Below are 17,470 nucleotides of genomic sequence, written 5' to 3'. Positions count from 1 at the left end.
TATAATTTTAAAAGAAAGAAAAATGGGAGAATGTAACTTTAGGGAGATATAGGAAGTCCAGACTTAATCAGACACATTTTTATTTGTTTATAATATAAAATAGAAAAAAATAGAAAAACAAATAGCAGGAAAAATAGTGGAGGGAAAGGGAAAAGGAAAGGAAAGAGTGCAGAAAAGAAGAGAAAAAGAAAGAATTCGGACTCCCTTTGGTGCAATGAAATAAGGTAGTAACACCAAACCTCAATTTTCTACTTTTACCGGGTAGTAAAAACTAGAAGTTTCTAAATCAACAAATCTATTTAATCGGTAAAACCCAAAATCAAAGTTTCATTTTTTTCCCACCTCAAGCACAAAGTCCAGAAGTGGTTTCCAAGTAGAAAACAAAGTATTTATCTTTTTTTTCTTTTATCAAAGTAATCAATTTAGCCATCTCTGCTAACTCCATCAATTTAGGAAGTCCTCGCTTAATGATTGGTGGTCATTTAAAAAGTAGCCGAAGTTATAAGGGATCCTAAAAAAAAGTTACTTATGACTTGAAATTGAGGGCGGCACACACACACACACACACACACACACACACACACTGCATTTCAGGTGCTTGATGTTCTCATCTAGGTTTCCGCAGCAGCACGAAGCCGAGTCCTCATCCCGATAAAACCCCTTTTATTTAATTGACAGTGAATTCCTCTCTAGCAAAGTCTTTCCTCTCCCACAGTCTTTTCCAGAGAGTTCACAATTACCGACCTTTATCAGGCTTGGAGAGTGGCCAGATTGATATCTTCCATATGCTGCAATGCTTGGCAAGAATGCAGGAATGAACTAATTGTCTCCTGCTAACTCCATTCCCCTTTCGCTCCTCTTTTATTCCCTATGGGAGGGGCCATTCACCATCCACCTGTGGCCTTACTCCCAAGTTGACCCTTGTTCCGTAGCTATTCTCTTTCTCTGGCAACTCTGCTCTTGCACACACTGGGAACAGGCTCCAGCTGTTCCTCTGCCTCAGTGATATTTGACTCTGAAGGCAGCTGATAACTGGCATATGGCCCTGTCCCCCTCTCTGCCTCCGACGCAGAGCCCTCATCAGAGCCTTCCCCAGATGCCAGGACTGTCCCATGTCCTCCCCAACCTCCTCACTGTCCGAAACTGCTGCCAGCTCTGCTGGCCGCTGGCGGGCCACTACACTTGTAGCATGTATGATCATTTGCAGTGTCCTGTGGTCATGTGACCACAATTTACAACTCTTTGACTAGTTTCTTGCAAAAAAAGCACCACCCATTCATAAGAATGCATTTGATTAAAGACCACGTGGTTTCCTTAATCACATGATTCGCTTAAAGACCACAGTGACTTGCATTATGACCAGATACAGATTAACAGAACTGGAATGGACCTTAAAGGTCATCTAGTCCAACCAGCACAAAAGCAGTCCAGAAATCAACTCTTGTCATATGGTGACCCACGTAACAACTACAATTACTTACCACAAAAAATTCTGGCCTCAATTGTGGACATTACAATGAGGACCACCTGTAACCCAAATTCTAACAGGTTATGTTTAAGAAAATAATTTTAATTATCTTCGTAAGAGTTAAAACCACAAATCAAAGTAGGCTTTGTGGCTATTTCTATTCTTCCTGGAATTGTACAAGTTTATTTTTCTTCTCCATGATAGTTTTATAGTAGCCTGATTATTCTGAAGATGAATAGTGAGTGCCAGGAAAATGTTTCATTTTTTTTACTCTTAATTTGATCCTTTCTGGGGAAAACCCTCTGGCTTAGGTTATGATCCCGCTATGTCAAAGCTTGTTCCCCGTATGTAAATCCATTAATGAAGTCTCTTTTGTTGAGCACAAAGAATCTGCTAAGTTACAACTGAGAAGATTTATTGTTCAAGCCTATGTCCTCACCACACGTTAGTCTGTGGGCAGCTCAGCATGGAGCTAAACCCACCTATCCTCCAATAGAACAGACTGTGTGTGTGTAGATCTGAATGCTTTATTGAAAGAACAGGATATGGTGAAACTGGGAAAAACAGGGATACATACAGTGAGAACCAAAGACAAGATAGACAGAATTGAGGTACTGCTGAACATAGCAACTAATAAATACAAGCAATTTGCATCTCACCCATAATGCCCTGTGTGTTTGTGATATGGGGTTGTCCTCGGATGACCATGTTCCACAGATTAAGATGGATTCTTCTTTGTGCTTCTGCCTTCTCCAAATGCTAAAGGAAATGGAATCTGGCTTCCCAGCATGCGCTTGGTTTGAGAGTGCAGGCCGAGGGGGTAAGTGGGTTGGATCAGCTTCAAACAATACACTTGGTATTTTGTCTCTCCAACCACTAGATGGGGCTAGAGTGCAACAACAGTTTATAAAGATCCTATGTTGGGGCATATCTGTCCCTCTGGCCACTAGATGGGACTAGAGAGCAACAACAGTATATAAGTTATATCTGGGGCAGGTGTGGGCAACCTTAAACACTCAAAGAGCTACAAAAGTCCTAACTGGGAACCCCAATTCAATTCTGGAGCTGACCGGAACTCCGGTTCCCCCACCATAGAGTCTCCTCCTAGCGTGGCGTCCATTCTCCACTACCTGTCCTAACCAAAAGCCCTATCAATTGTGGAGCCAACCAGTGACAGGGAGCCACAGCAGAGGGACAAGGTTGCTGATCCCTATGCTGGGGCAGGGCAAAGGTTCAATATACTAAATTAGGGTCAACAGAATTCAAGAACGGTTGGATTTAGGCCATCTGTGGGAATGTAAGGACTCTAGGCTGATTCCTCTCTTGACTCTGCCCCCAGCTCTGCTTGCTCTTCTCCGACATCTTCTCCTGTTGCCTATTGGAGACATTGTCAGAAAATGGCCATTGGGGAAAAAAGGCAAAAAGTGTAAGCATTGCATTTCATAAAACAAGACAGACTTCAACTCTGATTGAATACTGGTTGCTGAGCAAGAACTAACCAGAGGACTCAATAGAATTATTCAACATAATGGCACCTGGCTTGCATTTGCAAAGCCCCATTTTGAAGAAGCAAATCCTTTAGAGGAAGGGATACTTAAATGCAAATGGCCAAGTTCTTCCATTGCCCACCTGCGCTTCAGGTAGACAAGCAGTTATTGTTGGGATGCTCTATATATCATCAAGGCTGATTCTTCCATTTGGTTCAGCTCCGAGGAGTTTTGATGGAAAACAAAATGGGTTTACGAGCCGAGGTGGCGCAGTGGTTAGGGTGCAGTACTGCAGGCCACTTTAGCTGACTGTTATCTGCAGTTCAGCGGTTCAAATCTCACCGGCTCAAGGTTGACTCAGCCTTCCATCCTTCCAAGGTGGGTGAAATGAGGACCCAAACTGTAGGGGCAATATGCTAACTCTGTAAACCATTTAGTGAGGGCTGAAAGCCCTATGAAGCGGTATATAAGTCTAAGTGCTATTGCTATTATTCAACTGTGCCATCAGAAATCTGCAGTGGATGTACAGAAGGCATGGACTTCAATTGGTCATATCTCCATTCAGAGAGGGAATCAGGGCAGAACACAATGGCACTCAACATTCAGTTCCACTAAGGGACCAACAGCTTAAGAATTACACTCAGCTACGCAGTCTGGAATTTTTAGAAATTCCATTTGACAGCCCCACGAGTACATTTGTAAAAAAACTGGAAGCAAATTTTGTATGATTTGTCATTGTTTGCATAGCACTTTGTGGGAGCCAAGGAACATAGGACCTTGTTATGTTTCCAAACTTATATTTATATTAAATACAGACACAGAGTTCAACAAATGTTTTGAAAAAGGGTCACATTTTCTGACCATTATTTTTACTACTACTACTACTACTACTACTACTACTACTACTACTACTTCTTCTTCTTCTTCTTCTTCTTCTTCTTCTTCTTCTTCTTCTTCTTCTTCTTCTTCTTCTTCTTCTTCTTCTTCTTCTTCCTCCTCCTCCTCCTCCTCATCTTCCTCCTCCTCCTCCTCCTCCTCCTCCTCCTCTGCCCATAGCAGCAAAGAATAATAACAACTGTCTTAGAAAAGTACAAAAGAGTTTCCCAGAAGTTAACATATTGGACGTAAATCTGTGTTCCTAATAAAAAGCCATGTGAGATATTCAACTGCTAATAATGGAATTGTAACGATGCATGAGAATAAATGGAATGTAGAGTACAGAGATGGTCTTAAAGGAAATTTATGGTCAATGAGAGGAAGATGAACTTAGCCTGGGGAAAGAGAAAGGCGAGAGAAAGGACAAGACTGCTCAGCCTACCAAATTCTCTTTGGTAAAAGACGAAGAGGTTTTCAAGGTTCTGTTATTATAGATTACATCAATAAAGTAGGTGACTAATATTTCCACCAAAGATCTAGGTGATGTTTACAGCATTTGCTCTAAAGTTTGCTCTAATGGTTAAGGTGCTGGACTAGAATCAAGAATACTGTGAAAATCTATCCCTACCTTAGGCACCAAAGCCAACTGGGTGACTTTGGGCCAATCATCAGGAGATGGTGAGTTCTAGTCCTTTCTTAGGTATGAAAGTTGCCTGGATGACTTTGGGCCAATCACTAGGAGGCAGTGAATTGTAGTTGCCACCTTAGCCCTGAAAGCTGGCTGGGTAACTTTGGGCCATCACTAGGAGATTGTGAGTTCTAGTCCTGTCTTAGATATGAAAGCTGGCTGGGTGACTTGGGGTCAATCATCAGGAGACGTACATGAGTCATGAAAAAAAAATAGCCTGTCATATCGATTCAGATGATTCAGATCCCAGGACCCTACCTTTTGTTTTAGAATAATTCATTCTTGAAGATATTTCACAGATATATGTTCGAGTCCCAAAACCCCAGAAAGATTCTGACTGGAGAAGAATGTCTGGCTGTGAGTTTCTTCAGCAGAGTCTTTAAAAAAACTAATTAAAAACTGTTAACTAAAATTTCCATATATATATATGTGTGTGTGTGTGTGTGTGTGTGTGTGTGTGTGTGTGTGTCTATATATCTATATCATCTATATCTATATCTATATCTATATCTATATCTATATCTATATCTATATCTATATCTATATCTATATCTATATCTATATCTATATCTATATCATCTATATCTATAGATAGATAGATAGATAGATAGATAGATAGATAGATAGATAGATAGATAGATAGATATAGATATAGATATAGATATAGATATAGAGATAGAGATAGAGATAGAGATAGAGATAGAGATAGAGATAGAGATAGAGATAGAGATAGAGATAGATATGTAGGGGGTACATTTGGGATTGGGTTAATGGAAACTCTAATTTATTTTACTTCTTACCACATTAACACTACACCTTGTGAATCTCAATCTAATATCAAACAATAGCAGTTAGACTTATATACCGCTTCATAGGGCTTTCAGCCCTCTCTAAGCGGTTTACAGAGTCAGCATATTGCCCCCACAGTCTGGGTCCTCATTTTACCCACCTCGGAAGGATGGAAGGCTGAGTCAACCTTGAGCCGGTGAGATTTGAACAGCTGAACTGCAGAACTGTAGTCAGCTGAAGTCGCCTGCAGTGCTGCATTTAACCACTGCGCCACCTCAGCTTTCAAGCCCAAGCGGGCTCGGAGACACGTTGTTTTGGCTTATTGCAAAGTCAAAATTTAGACATTAGACAATTAGTCCTTCTCTCCCCCCTCCCTTTTTTCCCCCCTACACAAAGCAAAAAAGAAAAAGAAAGAATCACTATAACTGTCTCATCAAACAGTAAAAACAGACACTTCATCTTTAATGAGGGGTGCGGTGAGTTGCTTGAAAATCTTTCGCCTAGATATTTAGATGATTACAGGCATGGACGTTGTGTGTTTTACAGATTACCGTCCTGATTTTACCAGTCCATACAATGAATAATTTAACAAAAAAAAAACTCATGTAAGTATCTCTTTATTATTCATTATAATGAACTGAGAGAGGAGTAATAGTCCACCCGGCTGCAATTCCCCCCAGGGCTCAACTTAACTAGGCTGTACTTAGCTCTGCGGGAGTTAATTTGAATAAAGAGAAGGGTTCTGATATTAGAACTTGAGGCGGCCTCCGTCACAAGCCGAGATGAAGATGGGGAGAAAGTCAGCTGCTCTGGAACTCAGCAGAGGGGAATGCAGAAGGGACTTGTGAATGGAAAGAGAAAAGTGGGTCTAACAGAATAACCAGAGTTAGAAGGGAATTTGGAGATCCTCCTGCTGCAAAATGGAGTTGAGAGTGGGTGGGCTTTTATACCTTCTTTGGGCTTTGCATTTGAGCTTCCTCTTCCTGTGCAAGAACATGTCCTTTAATAGTCTGTTGAGAGTGGGTGGGTTTTGTTACCTTCTTTGGGCTTTGTATTTGAGCTTCCTGTTCCTGTGCAAGAACATGTCCTTTAATATTCTGTTGAGAGTGGGTGGGTTTTTATACCTTCTTTGGGCTTTGTATTTGAGCTTCCTGTTCCTGTGCAAGAACATGTCCTTTAATATTCTGTTGGCTGCTGTCAGATTCCCATAGGATCATGTAGGGGTCATGGCTGGCTCTATAGGCAAAAGAGGAAATGCAAATCCTTAGTACTTCTCTGTGCTAATTTGGTCAGCCTCTGGTTTATTGTTTATCTGAGCTCCCAGGTGAAGTTTGGACTGCTCTGGGATGGTGCAATGAAGGCAGAGGTGGTATTCTGCCAGTTCGCCCCGGTTCAGGTGAACCGGTAGTGGCAGTGGCAGGAGGCTCCGTCCGCCCACCCAGACATCATCGTGGATGCTCTGCGCATGCGCAGAAGCGCCATACGCGAGCATTCCCACTTCCAAACTAGTAGCGAAGATTAGAGAATTTCATGCCTGTAGGGGGTTGTGTTATAAAAGGATATTGGACAATTCCTATTGTGGCTTAATGGCTTTGTCTTGTGTTGGACAAAGTGGCTGATCCTACCCTTCTGCCTTTGTTCAGACTTTGTTGCAGGGAATTTCCAAATATCCTGTCTTGAATAGATTACCAAATCTGCCTTTCTAATAATTGCCTCCTCGGTTTCTGCTTGAGGACAGGGAGACTGGAGCTGCTTCCTGCCTCTAAAAAAGAATCTACGTTTCTCCATTTCTCCCTTTGTTTGCGTAAATATGATATTCTGCCTTTTTTAATATTCCTCAAAATATTTCCTTCCTCTAGGAAGTAAGTGTAATTTGAGAAACCCTTAGATCTCACAGGTGATATCTATGGAAGGGATGATGCCAACTTACAAATGCTGTTTGCGTGATGGTTGAAAACCCAAGCAGGCTAACAATGTCTATGGAGATTCTCAGTCATCCAGGTCAAAAAACATCTTTGGGCCAGGCTAACAATAGTTAACAGATTAACAGCGCCCCCTAGAGTTGGACACAACTGGATAGGGGAAACCTTTACCTTATTTTACACTGAACTATATTATGTTCGGGGAAATGGTGGCTCAGTGGCTAAGACACTGAACTTGTCGATCAGAAAGGTTGGCAGTTCGGTGGTTCAAATCCCTAGTACTGTGTAACGGAGTGAGTTCCCATTACTTGTCCCAGCTTCTGCCAACCTAGCAGTTCGAAAGCATGTAAAAAATGCAAATAGAAAAATAGGAACCACCTTTGGTGGGAAGGGAACAGCGTTCTGTGTGCCTTCGGCATTGAGTCAAGCTGGCCACATGACCATGGAGACGTCTTCAGATGGCGCTGGCTCTTTGGCTTTGAAACAGAGATGAGCACCGGCCCCTAGAGTCAGGAATGATTAGCATATTTGTGTGAGGGGAACCTTTACCTTTACCAATAGTTACTCTTTGAGATTTGCCAGGTAAGGACAGTCTTTATTACTCGATCAACATGAAAAGGAGAGCTAATTGAAATCTCATTTGTATCATTGTTGTCTCTGGAGCTGTTTACACAATACTCTAAAGGAAGGCAAGATGATAGGTTCGAGCAAATGTTTGTTCAACGTAGACCGAAGGCTGCCTTGGCAGTGCTGAACCTCACCGCATTTTTAGATCTGATGCAACTTCAGCCACTCAAGATACACATGTTGATCTCTGGGAGAGGTGCAGTAAATGTTGCACTGTAACATCAGTGCATGTTTCTCCACTGAGTTTGCATTAAAAAAAATTCCACCTCAGTCTGTTGTGTGACTCTTTGTCAGATGCAAACTACGGGGCAGCTTTTCATTCCGCCTAATGAATAGTGAATTTATTGTGGTTAGTGGTTGGGCTATTTTGCAGAATTCTCTTGCCATTTAATGCCAGGCTGACCTGCAGCTGAGTTTAGAGATCTTCCACACTATGAATAAGGAAGATCTTCCAGATCACAGTATGTGTTTCATCCCCAAGTCTTGGAAAGCAGTTCTCCGGAGCAAATGAACATACTTGCTTGGTGTGAAAATGTCAACAGAGGCTGCATTCTGATAAATAGATGGATACAGGCTTGGAGTATGTAGCATGCTAATACAATTTGCTTGAATTGGTCTTAACTAACCCAGCTGCTATGGTTGACGAACCATGGTTTAACGCTTAGCCTGAGGTAAAATGAGTGTAAATTACATGTGACTGAGCAAGATACCTACACGCTGTTATTATGTTTTGAAACCATGGACAGGGGCTGACAACCTATGAGCCATGGTGCCATACAGTGGTTAGAATTGTCCCCTGTATAAAGTATTTCCTTCTTCCTGTCCATGACATTAATTGAAGAGCCACAGTGCCACAGTGGTTAGAGTGCAGTACTGCAGGCTACTTCTGCTGCCTGCCGGCTGCCTGCAATTTGGATTTCACCAGGCTGAAGGTTGACTCATCCTTCTGAGGTGGGCAAAATGAGGACCCAGATTGTTGGGGGAAACATGGTGGCTGTGTACACCACTTAGAGAGGGCTGTAAAGGCCTGTGAAGCGGCATATAAGTCTATGTGCTATCACTATGTAAAGCCAGCTATTGTGGTTTATTCAGAAAGCTTCCTTAAATCTGATTTAGCACTGTCACAGATATCTGGGTCTTAGGTTCTGAAAATATCTTAGTAGCTGGCTGTTTTTCCACAGCTTGGAAACAGCAGTTGGGAACATGATTCTCTATTGATGTATTTTGGTTTTGCCATATATTTATGCTAACATTGTAATTATCAATAAGCAGAAATATTTTAAGACAGTATGAGGGTAGAAGTTCATTCTCTTGTGGGTTGGTTTCCAAATGTTTCATTACCAAGCTAGGTAATATCTTCAGTGGAATGTAGGCGATATCAGTATTGGTGTGAACTTCAGGTGGTCAGTAGCAGTGGTGAGTTTCAATTTGTTTTACTACTGGTTCACTCGTGCACAGGTTCATGCTCATGTGTGATGCTTTTGTGCATGCACAGAAGCATCCAGGTGGGTGGGCAGAGCCTCTCACCACCACCACTATCAGTTCTGATTGGGCCAAACCGGCAGAAACCCTCCTCTGGTTAGTAGGTCTTGTGATGTGGAGGTCACGTCAGGTGAGAGTCACATCAGGTGAGGGTCTTGTGATGGGTTTTGTGATGGGTGAGCACCTACACCCGAGCTACAGATGTTCGCCACTATCGCAAATGCTAACATAATATTTTACTTAAGTATTTTAAGCAAAAAGCAGATGGTTTCCATTCAAAGGAACAAAAATTCAAGTTCTGAGGACGTTGAACTTCATCCCAACAGGAGAAAGGGAGGAAATGTACCATCTGATCAGTTTTATCCATAATTTTATTTTACTTTAAAAAAATTCGCATGGGTGCAGACATTTTTAATGGGGCGGCTAAACGACTGAAAAATAACAGAGATCAGGAACAGGAATTCGTGATATGATGTTTTCCGCCAGAAAGCAATAACAACCAATTCCTTTTTGTGCTCTTTCTTCATTTTCTTAGGTGTACTGTGGACGACCGAGTCACGCGAGTTGCTTGGCTGAACCGAAGCACGATTCTTTATGCTGGAAATGATAAGTGGTCGATAGATGACCGGGTGGTCATTCTCACCAACACCAAAACTCAATACAGTATCAAGATCCATAATGTGGACATATATGATGAAGGCCCCTATACCTGCTCTGTACAGACAGACAATCATCCCAAAACATCACGAGTTCATCTTATCGTCCAAGGTAAGACTCGGTGGATGTTTGCTGATGAAATGAACGTGAGGAGGCTCCGTGATTTATTTATTTATATATATATCAGAGTTAGAGGTCCTCAGGACTTTATTAATAAAAATGGGTTGTCGGTCCTTTTCTGGACCATCCATTTGTACCTTGAATTCTTTCATTTAGAAATGAGGGGCTTCCACTGGTTAAGGATGAATGAATAAATGCTGTAGATAACCTGTTTTCCTGAAAATAAAACCTATCCCCAAAATAAGACCTAACATGTTTTAAACATGTATCTAATCCTAAAATAAGCCCTACTTAAGAGCCTGTGCAGCCAGCTTGTTGCTCACGGTGACAGAGCCACAAGTTGAGGTGGGGGATAGAGTTGCCCCCCCCACCTACCAGTTTACCTCAGGGTCCCACAACCGGGACATCCGTGCCCCGACACCTTCCTTGCTGTGGCAGCACCAGTAGCCATGTGCAGCAGGAGTCCATATAACCATCAGCCCACTTCTGCTTGCTTGCAGCCACAACAGAGTAGGAGACCGAGCTCCACCTTGTGGCCTTGGCACTGGCAAGCAGAAAAAGTGAGCCAGTGGCCACTCAGGGCCCTGCTGGATGGAGCTGCTGGAACTGCCATCACAAGGCAAGGCAGGTGTCGGGCCTGGTTGGCCTGGCTGAGGGATCCTGAGGTAAACTGGTGCAGGACGCATGGGGCAGCCGCGTGGCCTCCTACCCTCCACCACGAGCAAGCAAAAGAAGTGGGCCTCCCATATATGGGGAAAAGATAAGACACTTCCCCCAAATAAACCCTAGTACTTAGTTTCCCCCCCAGTCTTATTTTTGGGGAAACATGGTGGTAATTGACATATTTCTGTCTTTTGATGTCAACTGGATTATTGGCAGTCCAGTTCTTTGGTGGCTTGTAATTTTGAGTGAAGCTTGTTTGTTTGTTTGTTTTCACTATTCTAGTGAAAAATCATGGTTTGTATTATTATTATTTTCTGCTCTAATACTACAAGAAAGTAATGAACTTTTTCAGGCTTTGACTAAAATAGAGATTACGAAGCTTGACCCCGGGATGCACATGGTATACTACAGATCAGCCTAACCTAATCATTGTGCACATACCGTATTATTTTTGGGAGTATAAAATGCACCTTTTTCCCCTCAAAAAAGAAGCTGAAAATCTGGGTTTGTCTTACACACTGAATACAGCATTTTTTGCCTCCCAAAACCCCACCCCCTTCACCAAAATGGCCGTGCATAGCCTTATGGAGGCTTTCAGGGAGCTCCTGGGGGCTGGGGAAGGCAGAAATTAGCAAAAAATGGGTCTTTTCTGCTCAATTTTGCCCCCCACCCCACCCCCAGGAACACTCTATAACCCTCCATAAGGCTATCCATGCCCTTTTTTGACAAAAAACGGGCCGTTTTTGCTCATTTTTTGGGGGGGGTCCCCTCCCCCAGGAGCATTCTACAAGCCTCTTAAGGGATATTCATGCCTTTTTTTTGGGGGGGGGTAAATGGGCCCATTTTCGTGAGGTTTGCAGAATGCAAAAAATCATTTTTTAAATTTGCCTCTTCAAAACCTTGATGCGTGTTATACTCCGGTGCGTCTTATAGTCTGAAAAATGTGGTAAGTGTCTCTTCCAAAGAGAAAATATTACCCAAGTCTGCTACCCTACTACAGTCATGAGTTAATAAATGACTCCTCATACAATTTTCTTAACCAATGAAAATAATAAGTGGGAAATGTTGTTAAATATACTTTGCATAATTACAATTTTCATTTATTAATCAACAACCAATTGTATAAATTCTATTTTGCAACCAGAAGGGTCCATTTCTAAAAAAATAGGGGTGTTCTGAATATTTTAGAAAACTGTTGAGGTCACTCAGTGGTGGGTTTCAAAAGTTTTTGGAACCTCTTCTGTAGGTGTGGCCTGCTTTCCGGGTCCACTGGTGGAACCTCTTCTAACCAGTTCGGTAGATTTGACAAACCGGTTCTACCGAATAGGTGTGAACTGATAGGAACCCACCTCTGAGATCACTATGATGTCAGGTCTTTGGTTAAGGGTTAAATTATGTAGAAATGAAACTGCATTTTGGGTCCTCAAGAGCAAAACCTGTTATCCACTCTCTCTTTCCAACCTGGTGTATGGGGTCCATGTTTCATAGAAACGGAGATGGTTTTAAATACAAAACCAACTCCAATTCAACTACCATTGAATTGTCGTCTTTAGGAGGAAATATAGCGGCAATATAAAAGACCTGACAGGTGCTATAGAAGAAGAGACTCAAAAAGAACAAGTCTAACACTTTCTACAGCAAGTAAAAAAAAAGAAGACAGATTGCATAAGTACGTCAAAGTCATTGAAAACCATCAAGATATCTTGGCAGAGAACTTCAAGAGATAAATGAGAGCTCTGTTAGCCCAACATATTTGGGGAAAAATAAGAAGGACTAAACCCAGAATTTTTCTGACAGGAACAACTCAAGACTGTCCAAATTAAGGGCTACATTAACAGGAGATTTGTGTCCTCTTTAAGTGTGTGGTACTACAAGTATAGCTTTGATTTCACTGAGAGTAATTTTTGCTGCTCATCTTCTGCAGATATGAAGATAACTGTGAGAGGGACCTTTGAGTCTTAGTGGAAAACCATTTAAATATGAGTGAGGCATATGCAGCAGCTGCCAAAAAAGCCAACACAGTTCTAGGCTGCATACCACTTTATAATGTCTTGGTAAGGCCACACTTGGAATATGGCATCCAGTTTTGGTCGCCGTGATGAAAAAAAGTTGTTGAGACTCTAGAAAGTGTGTAGAGAAGAGCAACAAAGAGGATTAGGGGGCTGGAGGCTAAAACATGTGAAGAACGGTTGCAGGAACTGGGTCTGTCTAGTTTAATGAAAAGAGGGACGCAGTGGCTCAGTGGCTAAGATGTTGAGCTTGTCGATCAGAAAAGTCAGCAGTTCAGCGGTTCGAATCCCTAGCACCGTATAATGGAGTGAGCTCCCGTTACTTGTCCCAGCTTCTGCCAACCTAGCAGTTCGAAAGCACGTTAAGAAATGCAAGTAGAAAAAACAGGGACCACCTTTGGTGGGAAGGTAAGAGTGTTCCGTGCACCTTCGGTGTTGAGTCATGCCGGCCACATGACCACGGAGACGTCTTCGGACAGCACTGGCTCTCTGGCTTTGAAACAGAGATGAGCACTGCCCCTTAGAGTCGGGAACGACTATCACATATGCGAGGGGAACCTTTACCTTTACCTAACTAGTAAGTATGTAAGTAAGTAAGTAAAATCTTTATTATGGTCAAAGACCAGCAATACACATTACTTACTTACTTGCTTGCTTGCTTGCTTGCTTGCTTGCTTGCCTGCCTGCCTGCCTGCCTGCCTGCCTGCCTGCCTGCCTACCTACCTACCTACTTACTTACTTACTTACTTACTTACTGACCTTTACCTAACTAAGATTGTTTTAAAAGAAAGCAAAATAAATGTTCAGGGACATTGAAATCATACATCAGCAGATCAACACCTGGTCCACACACCGAGGAAGCTGATCGATCACCTGCTTGTCTGCTATATTGAGATGTGCTGCATTCCTGAGCAAATTATAGCAATTATTTCTAAAGCTGTAGCTATGCCTATGGATTAACGTATGCAAAGGTTTATCCCCTTGCTTTCCTTTTCATTGTTTTGCATTGGCAGCTCTATTTAAATGCCTCCCACCGTCTCTCTCTCTCTCTCCCTCCCTCCCTCCCTCTCTCCTCTCTCTCTCTCTCTCTCTCTCTCTGTCTCTCCTTCTCCTTCCCTAAATCAAACCCCAGCACTAATTTATCTGTGGTGGTTTCATAAAGAAAAGAAATGGAAGGTCTTTATGCATTCTTCCCCACCTGATGGTAGGTAGTCAGAGCTTCTTTCAATTACAGGTAGTCCTCAACTTACGACCACAATTGCCCCTCTGATTTCTGTTGCTCAGTGAGAAATTTGTTAAGTGCATTTTGTCCCATTGTCCCAATTGTTAAGTGAAACCCTGCAGTTTCTATGTTACTGACACGGTGGTTAAGCGAATCTGGCTTCCCCATTGACTTTGCTTGTCAACAGGTCATAAAAGGGGATCGTGTGATGTCCGGGACCTTGCATAACTGTCATCAATACGAGCCAGTTGCCAAACACCTGGATTTTGATCACATGACCGTTGAAGATGCTGCAATGGTTGTCAGTGTGGGGAAAAAACGGTCATAAGTCACTTTTTTCATGGCCAATGTAACTTTGGACAGTCGCTAAATGGACTGTTGCAAGTCAAGGATTGCTTATAGTGCCAGAGGTGAATATTTGCCTGCGGTTTCCTTTGCTTAGAGATGCATAGTAGAAGAATTTTTCCGACTTTAGATGTGAATGTTGCATGTAAACACAATTACCTGTCTGCTCGCCTCCATGCATACTGTTGTGACCGAGGCTTCCCGAGAGCATGAAGGAAACTCCTGGACCCGACAAAAACCCCTTTTAGTAATTGACTGTGAATTCTGCTCCTTCACATCCAGCAAAGTCTTTCAAAGGAGGATTTACAGTCACAGACCTTATCTGGCTGGGAGAGGTGCCAGGCCCATACCTGTAAAACTTGGCAAGGAGTCTCGGAGAGTCCCAAACAATTAATCAAACTAATTGTCTCCTGCAAACTCCACTCCCCTTTTGTTCCTCTTTTATTCTCTATGGGAGGGGCCATTCACCATCCACCTGTGGCCTTACTCCCAAGTCAACCCTTGTTCCTTAGCTGTTCCCTTCTTCTGGCAACTCTGCACATGCGCACACTGGGAACAGGCTCCAGCTGTTCGTCTGCCTCATTGATGTCTGACTCCGAAGGCAGCTGATCACTGGCATACGGCTCTGGCCCCCTCTCTGCCTCTGACACAGAGCCCTCATCCGAGCCTTCCCCAGACTCCAGGACTGGCCCATCATCCTCCCCAGCCTCCTCACTCTCCGAATCTGCTGGCCATTGGCGGACTACACCACATACTTCCTATTGATAAATAAATGATTCACCAGGAAATTACATGATGTCTTAGTCCATTAGCCTAGGAGAAGTTCTTGTTTCTCTTAGTGCTTCCCCCACCACTCACTAACTTTCTACCCCACTGTCCAGAGTGCTAAGTAGAATTAAGTATTTTCTCCTCCCCCCACACCTTCAATTAGAAAGAAACTCCAGAGGGCTGCCTTCTTAGCAACTGCTATTGGCTTTTGTCCAGTCTATAGATTAATTTTTCACCGTTAGTGTTAGTTCAGGTTAGATAAAGATAATGAAAGTTTCCTAATCCTCTTAAAAGAAGATTTATCTGGCTGAGTAGAAAGCTCCTGCTGTACAATAAGGCACGCATAAAACCTTCCCTTTAATTTCAAACAGCTGATGGATATTGACTTTGCAATGAGTCAGGCTGAATTGGGGAGGGAAGAATCTATGCTTCGGATTCCCCCCCCTTCCTTTTAGGGAAAAAAAAAACATTCGCAAAACTATTATTAAAATAATGTCTTCCTTTGTGCTCCATTTAAGGAGAAATAAGTGATCTTTTCTGAGCTTCTTGGAGGGTGGGGAGAAATCAGCCTTTCTTGTAGGAGAAAAATACAACCACTTGTAGCTATCTCTTATTTATTTTTTATTTTATTTCATGCATTTATTAAATTAAGATGCCACCCATCTCTATCTAAAGCGATTTCTGGGCGACTGTCCTTTGTTTAATTCTAGCTGATAACCTGGCATGGGTATTTATTTATAGGGGGAAAATCTTTGGCCAAACGTAATTTCTAATGTTGGATTTTCCCCCTTACCAGAGGGAGCCCCCTTATGGAGTACTGTGAAGCCATTTTATGGCAGTACAGTAGAAGCCACTTGAAGGCACAACAGCTGTATCTTAACAGAACACACACACCAAGGGTTGTTAGGGGTGTCTTACCCCCACAGTATTTTTTTTCCAGAAGGTAAGCCATTTGTGTACCAAGTTTGGTTGAAATTGTTCGAGGAGCTCCAGAGTTATGCTGGAACACACCCACACCCACAGAGAGAGAGAGAGAGAGAGAGAGAGAGACAGAGACAGAGACAGAGACAGAGAAACAGAGAGAGAGAGACAGACAGACAGAGAGAGAGACAGAGAGAGAGAGAGAGGGATTAGTTCAATGTTTTTTATTTAGTTCATTGTGTACACATCAAAGAAGTAGTACTTATATTGAGTGTATGAGTGTATTTATTTTAGCAATCTGAGGTCCTTGGTGCTCTCTGAATTTGGTGGTTTTCTTGCAGATTTCTCATTAACCAACTAGCTAACATCATCAGTGTTAGAGGGGAGTAAGGTTTGCTACCTTCTAGCACTGATGATGTTCCCTAGTTTGGTAATGAAACGTTTGCAAGAAAACCACCAACATCAGAGAGCACCAAATACCCCACAGTCCTCTTCCCCCGCCTCCCTTTCTCCTCCAGTCTGCAAACCTCACTCCCTTCTAGCACTGATGATGTTACCTAGTTGGGTAATGAAACATCTGCAAGAAAACCACCAAGCTCAAAGAGTGTTAAAGATACCTCCATCCTTATATTGTGTATGTTTTTTTGTGCGGGTGGTATAGTGAGGGGAAGATATAATTCCAAAACTATTCTTGCAGACTTCGTTACTTTGGATGACTGCACTATTTGAGTGTGTCCTACAAAGCTAAGTCAAAGATTGCTAACCAATTATTTCCTTGTGTGCAATTTTTCCCCCTGACTTGAAATCTGTCTACAAACCCAGCACTTGTTCTCTTGAGAATTTTGCTTCTGTCTGAACCATCTGCTGGAGAATCTGAATGCAATATACTACTCTTTTTTTTCCCCCAAGTGGCTTGGAGATTTTTGGATAGTCTTCTTTTTTTTCTGCATTTGCTATAGCTCAGCATTTCTATTAAACATGTTCTCCTCCCAATGAAGACAGTCCTGGCAAAATCCGGTTAGGGCTACGGCCTTCATTCAGAGCATCCCATTAGATTGTAGTCTTGAAAGTACATTTTCTCTGATCCACAAACTCCCCCCCCCCCCAAACACACACTTCTCTATTTCTTGTGTTCCTGGTGAAGTTCCTGCTGGAAGAAATGCCCATGTTTGGTTCAGTTCCAAGTGGGAAGAAAGACACCGGAAACATGGAACCTGCTGGAAAGATGGTTTAATGGTGGACAAGACCACATGGTTTGAGATCCTGGGCAAAAAAAAAAGAAAGAAAAAAAGAAAAAGAGAGAGATTGATTGATTTCTACCCTCTCTTGGGCCCCACCTTGGAGCTTCCTGTTCCTGGGTAACAAATGTATTCTGATTGGTTGTCGGATTCCCAAGGGGCAATGCAGGGGTAACTTTGTAGTCCCA

At 42.5% G+C, this 17,470-nt stretch overlaps 1 protein-coding gene across 2 annotated transcripts in view; it reads left to right on the top strand.

Moving 5' to 3' along the window:
- Window positions 1-17,470, top strand: part of OPCML (opioid binding protein/cell adhesion molecule like) — a 401,977-nt gene that overhangs the window by 224,643 nt on the left and 159,864 nt on the right. For both annotated transcript variants that reach the window (XM_032229651.1, XM_032229650.1), the window contains exon 2: window positions 9,875-10,107. In XM_032229651.1, the coding sequence (XP_032085542.1) occupies window positions 9,875-10,107 (233 nt within the window). The remainder of the gene's footprint in view (window positions 1-9,874; window positions 10,108-17,470) is intronic.

Source organism: Thamnophis elegans, chromosome 13 (assembly GCF_009769535.1).
Source record: "Thamnophis elegans isolate rThaEle1 chromosome 13, rThaEle1.pri, whole genome shotgun sequence".
NCBI lineage: Eukaryota > Metazoa > Chordata > Lepidosauria > Squamata > Colubridae > Thamnophis > Thamnophis elegans.
Note: the sequence above shows the minus strand (reverse complement) of the source record. Positions and strands in the feature narration are given on the sequence as shown.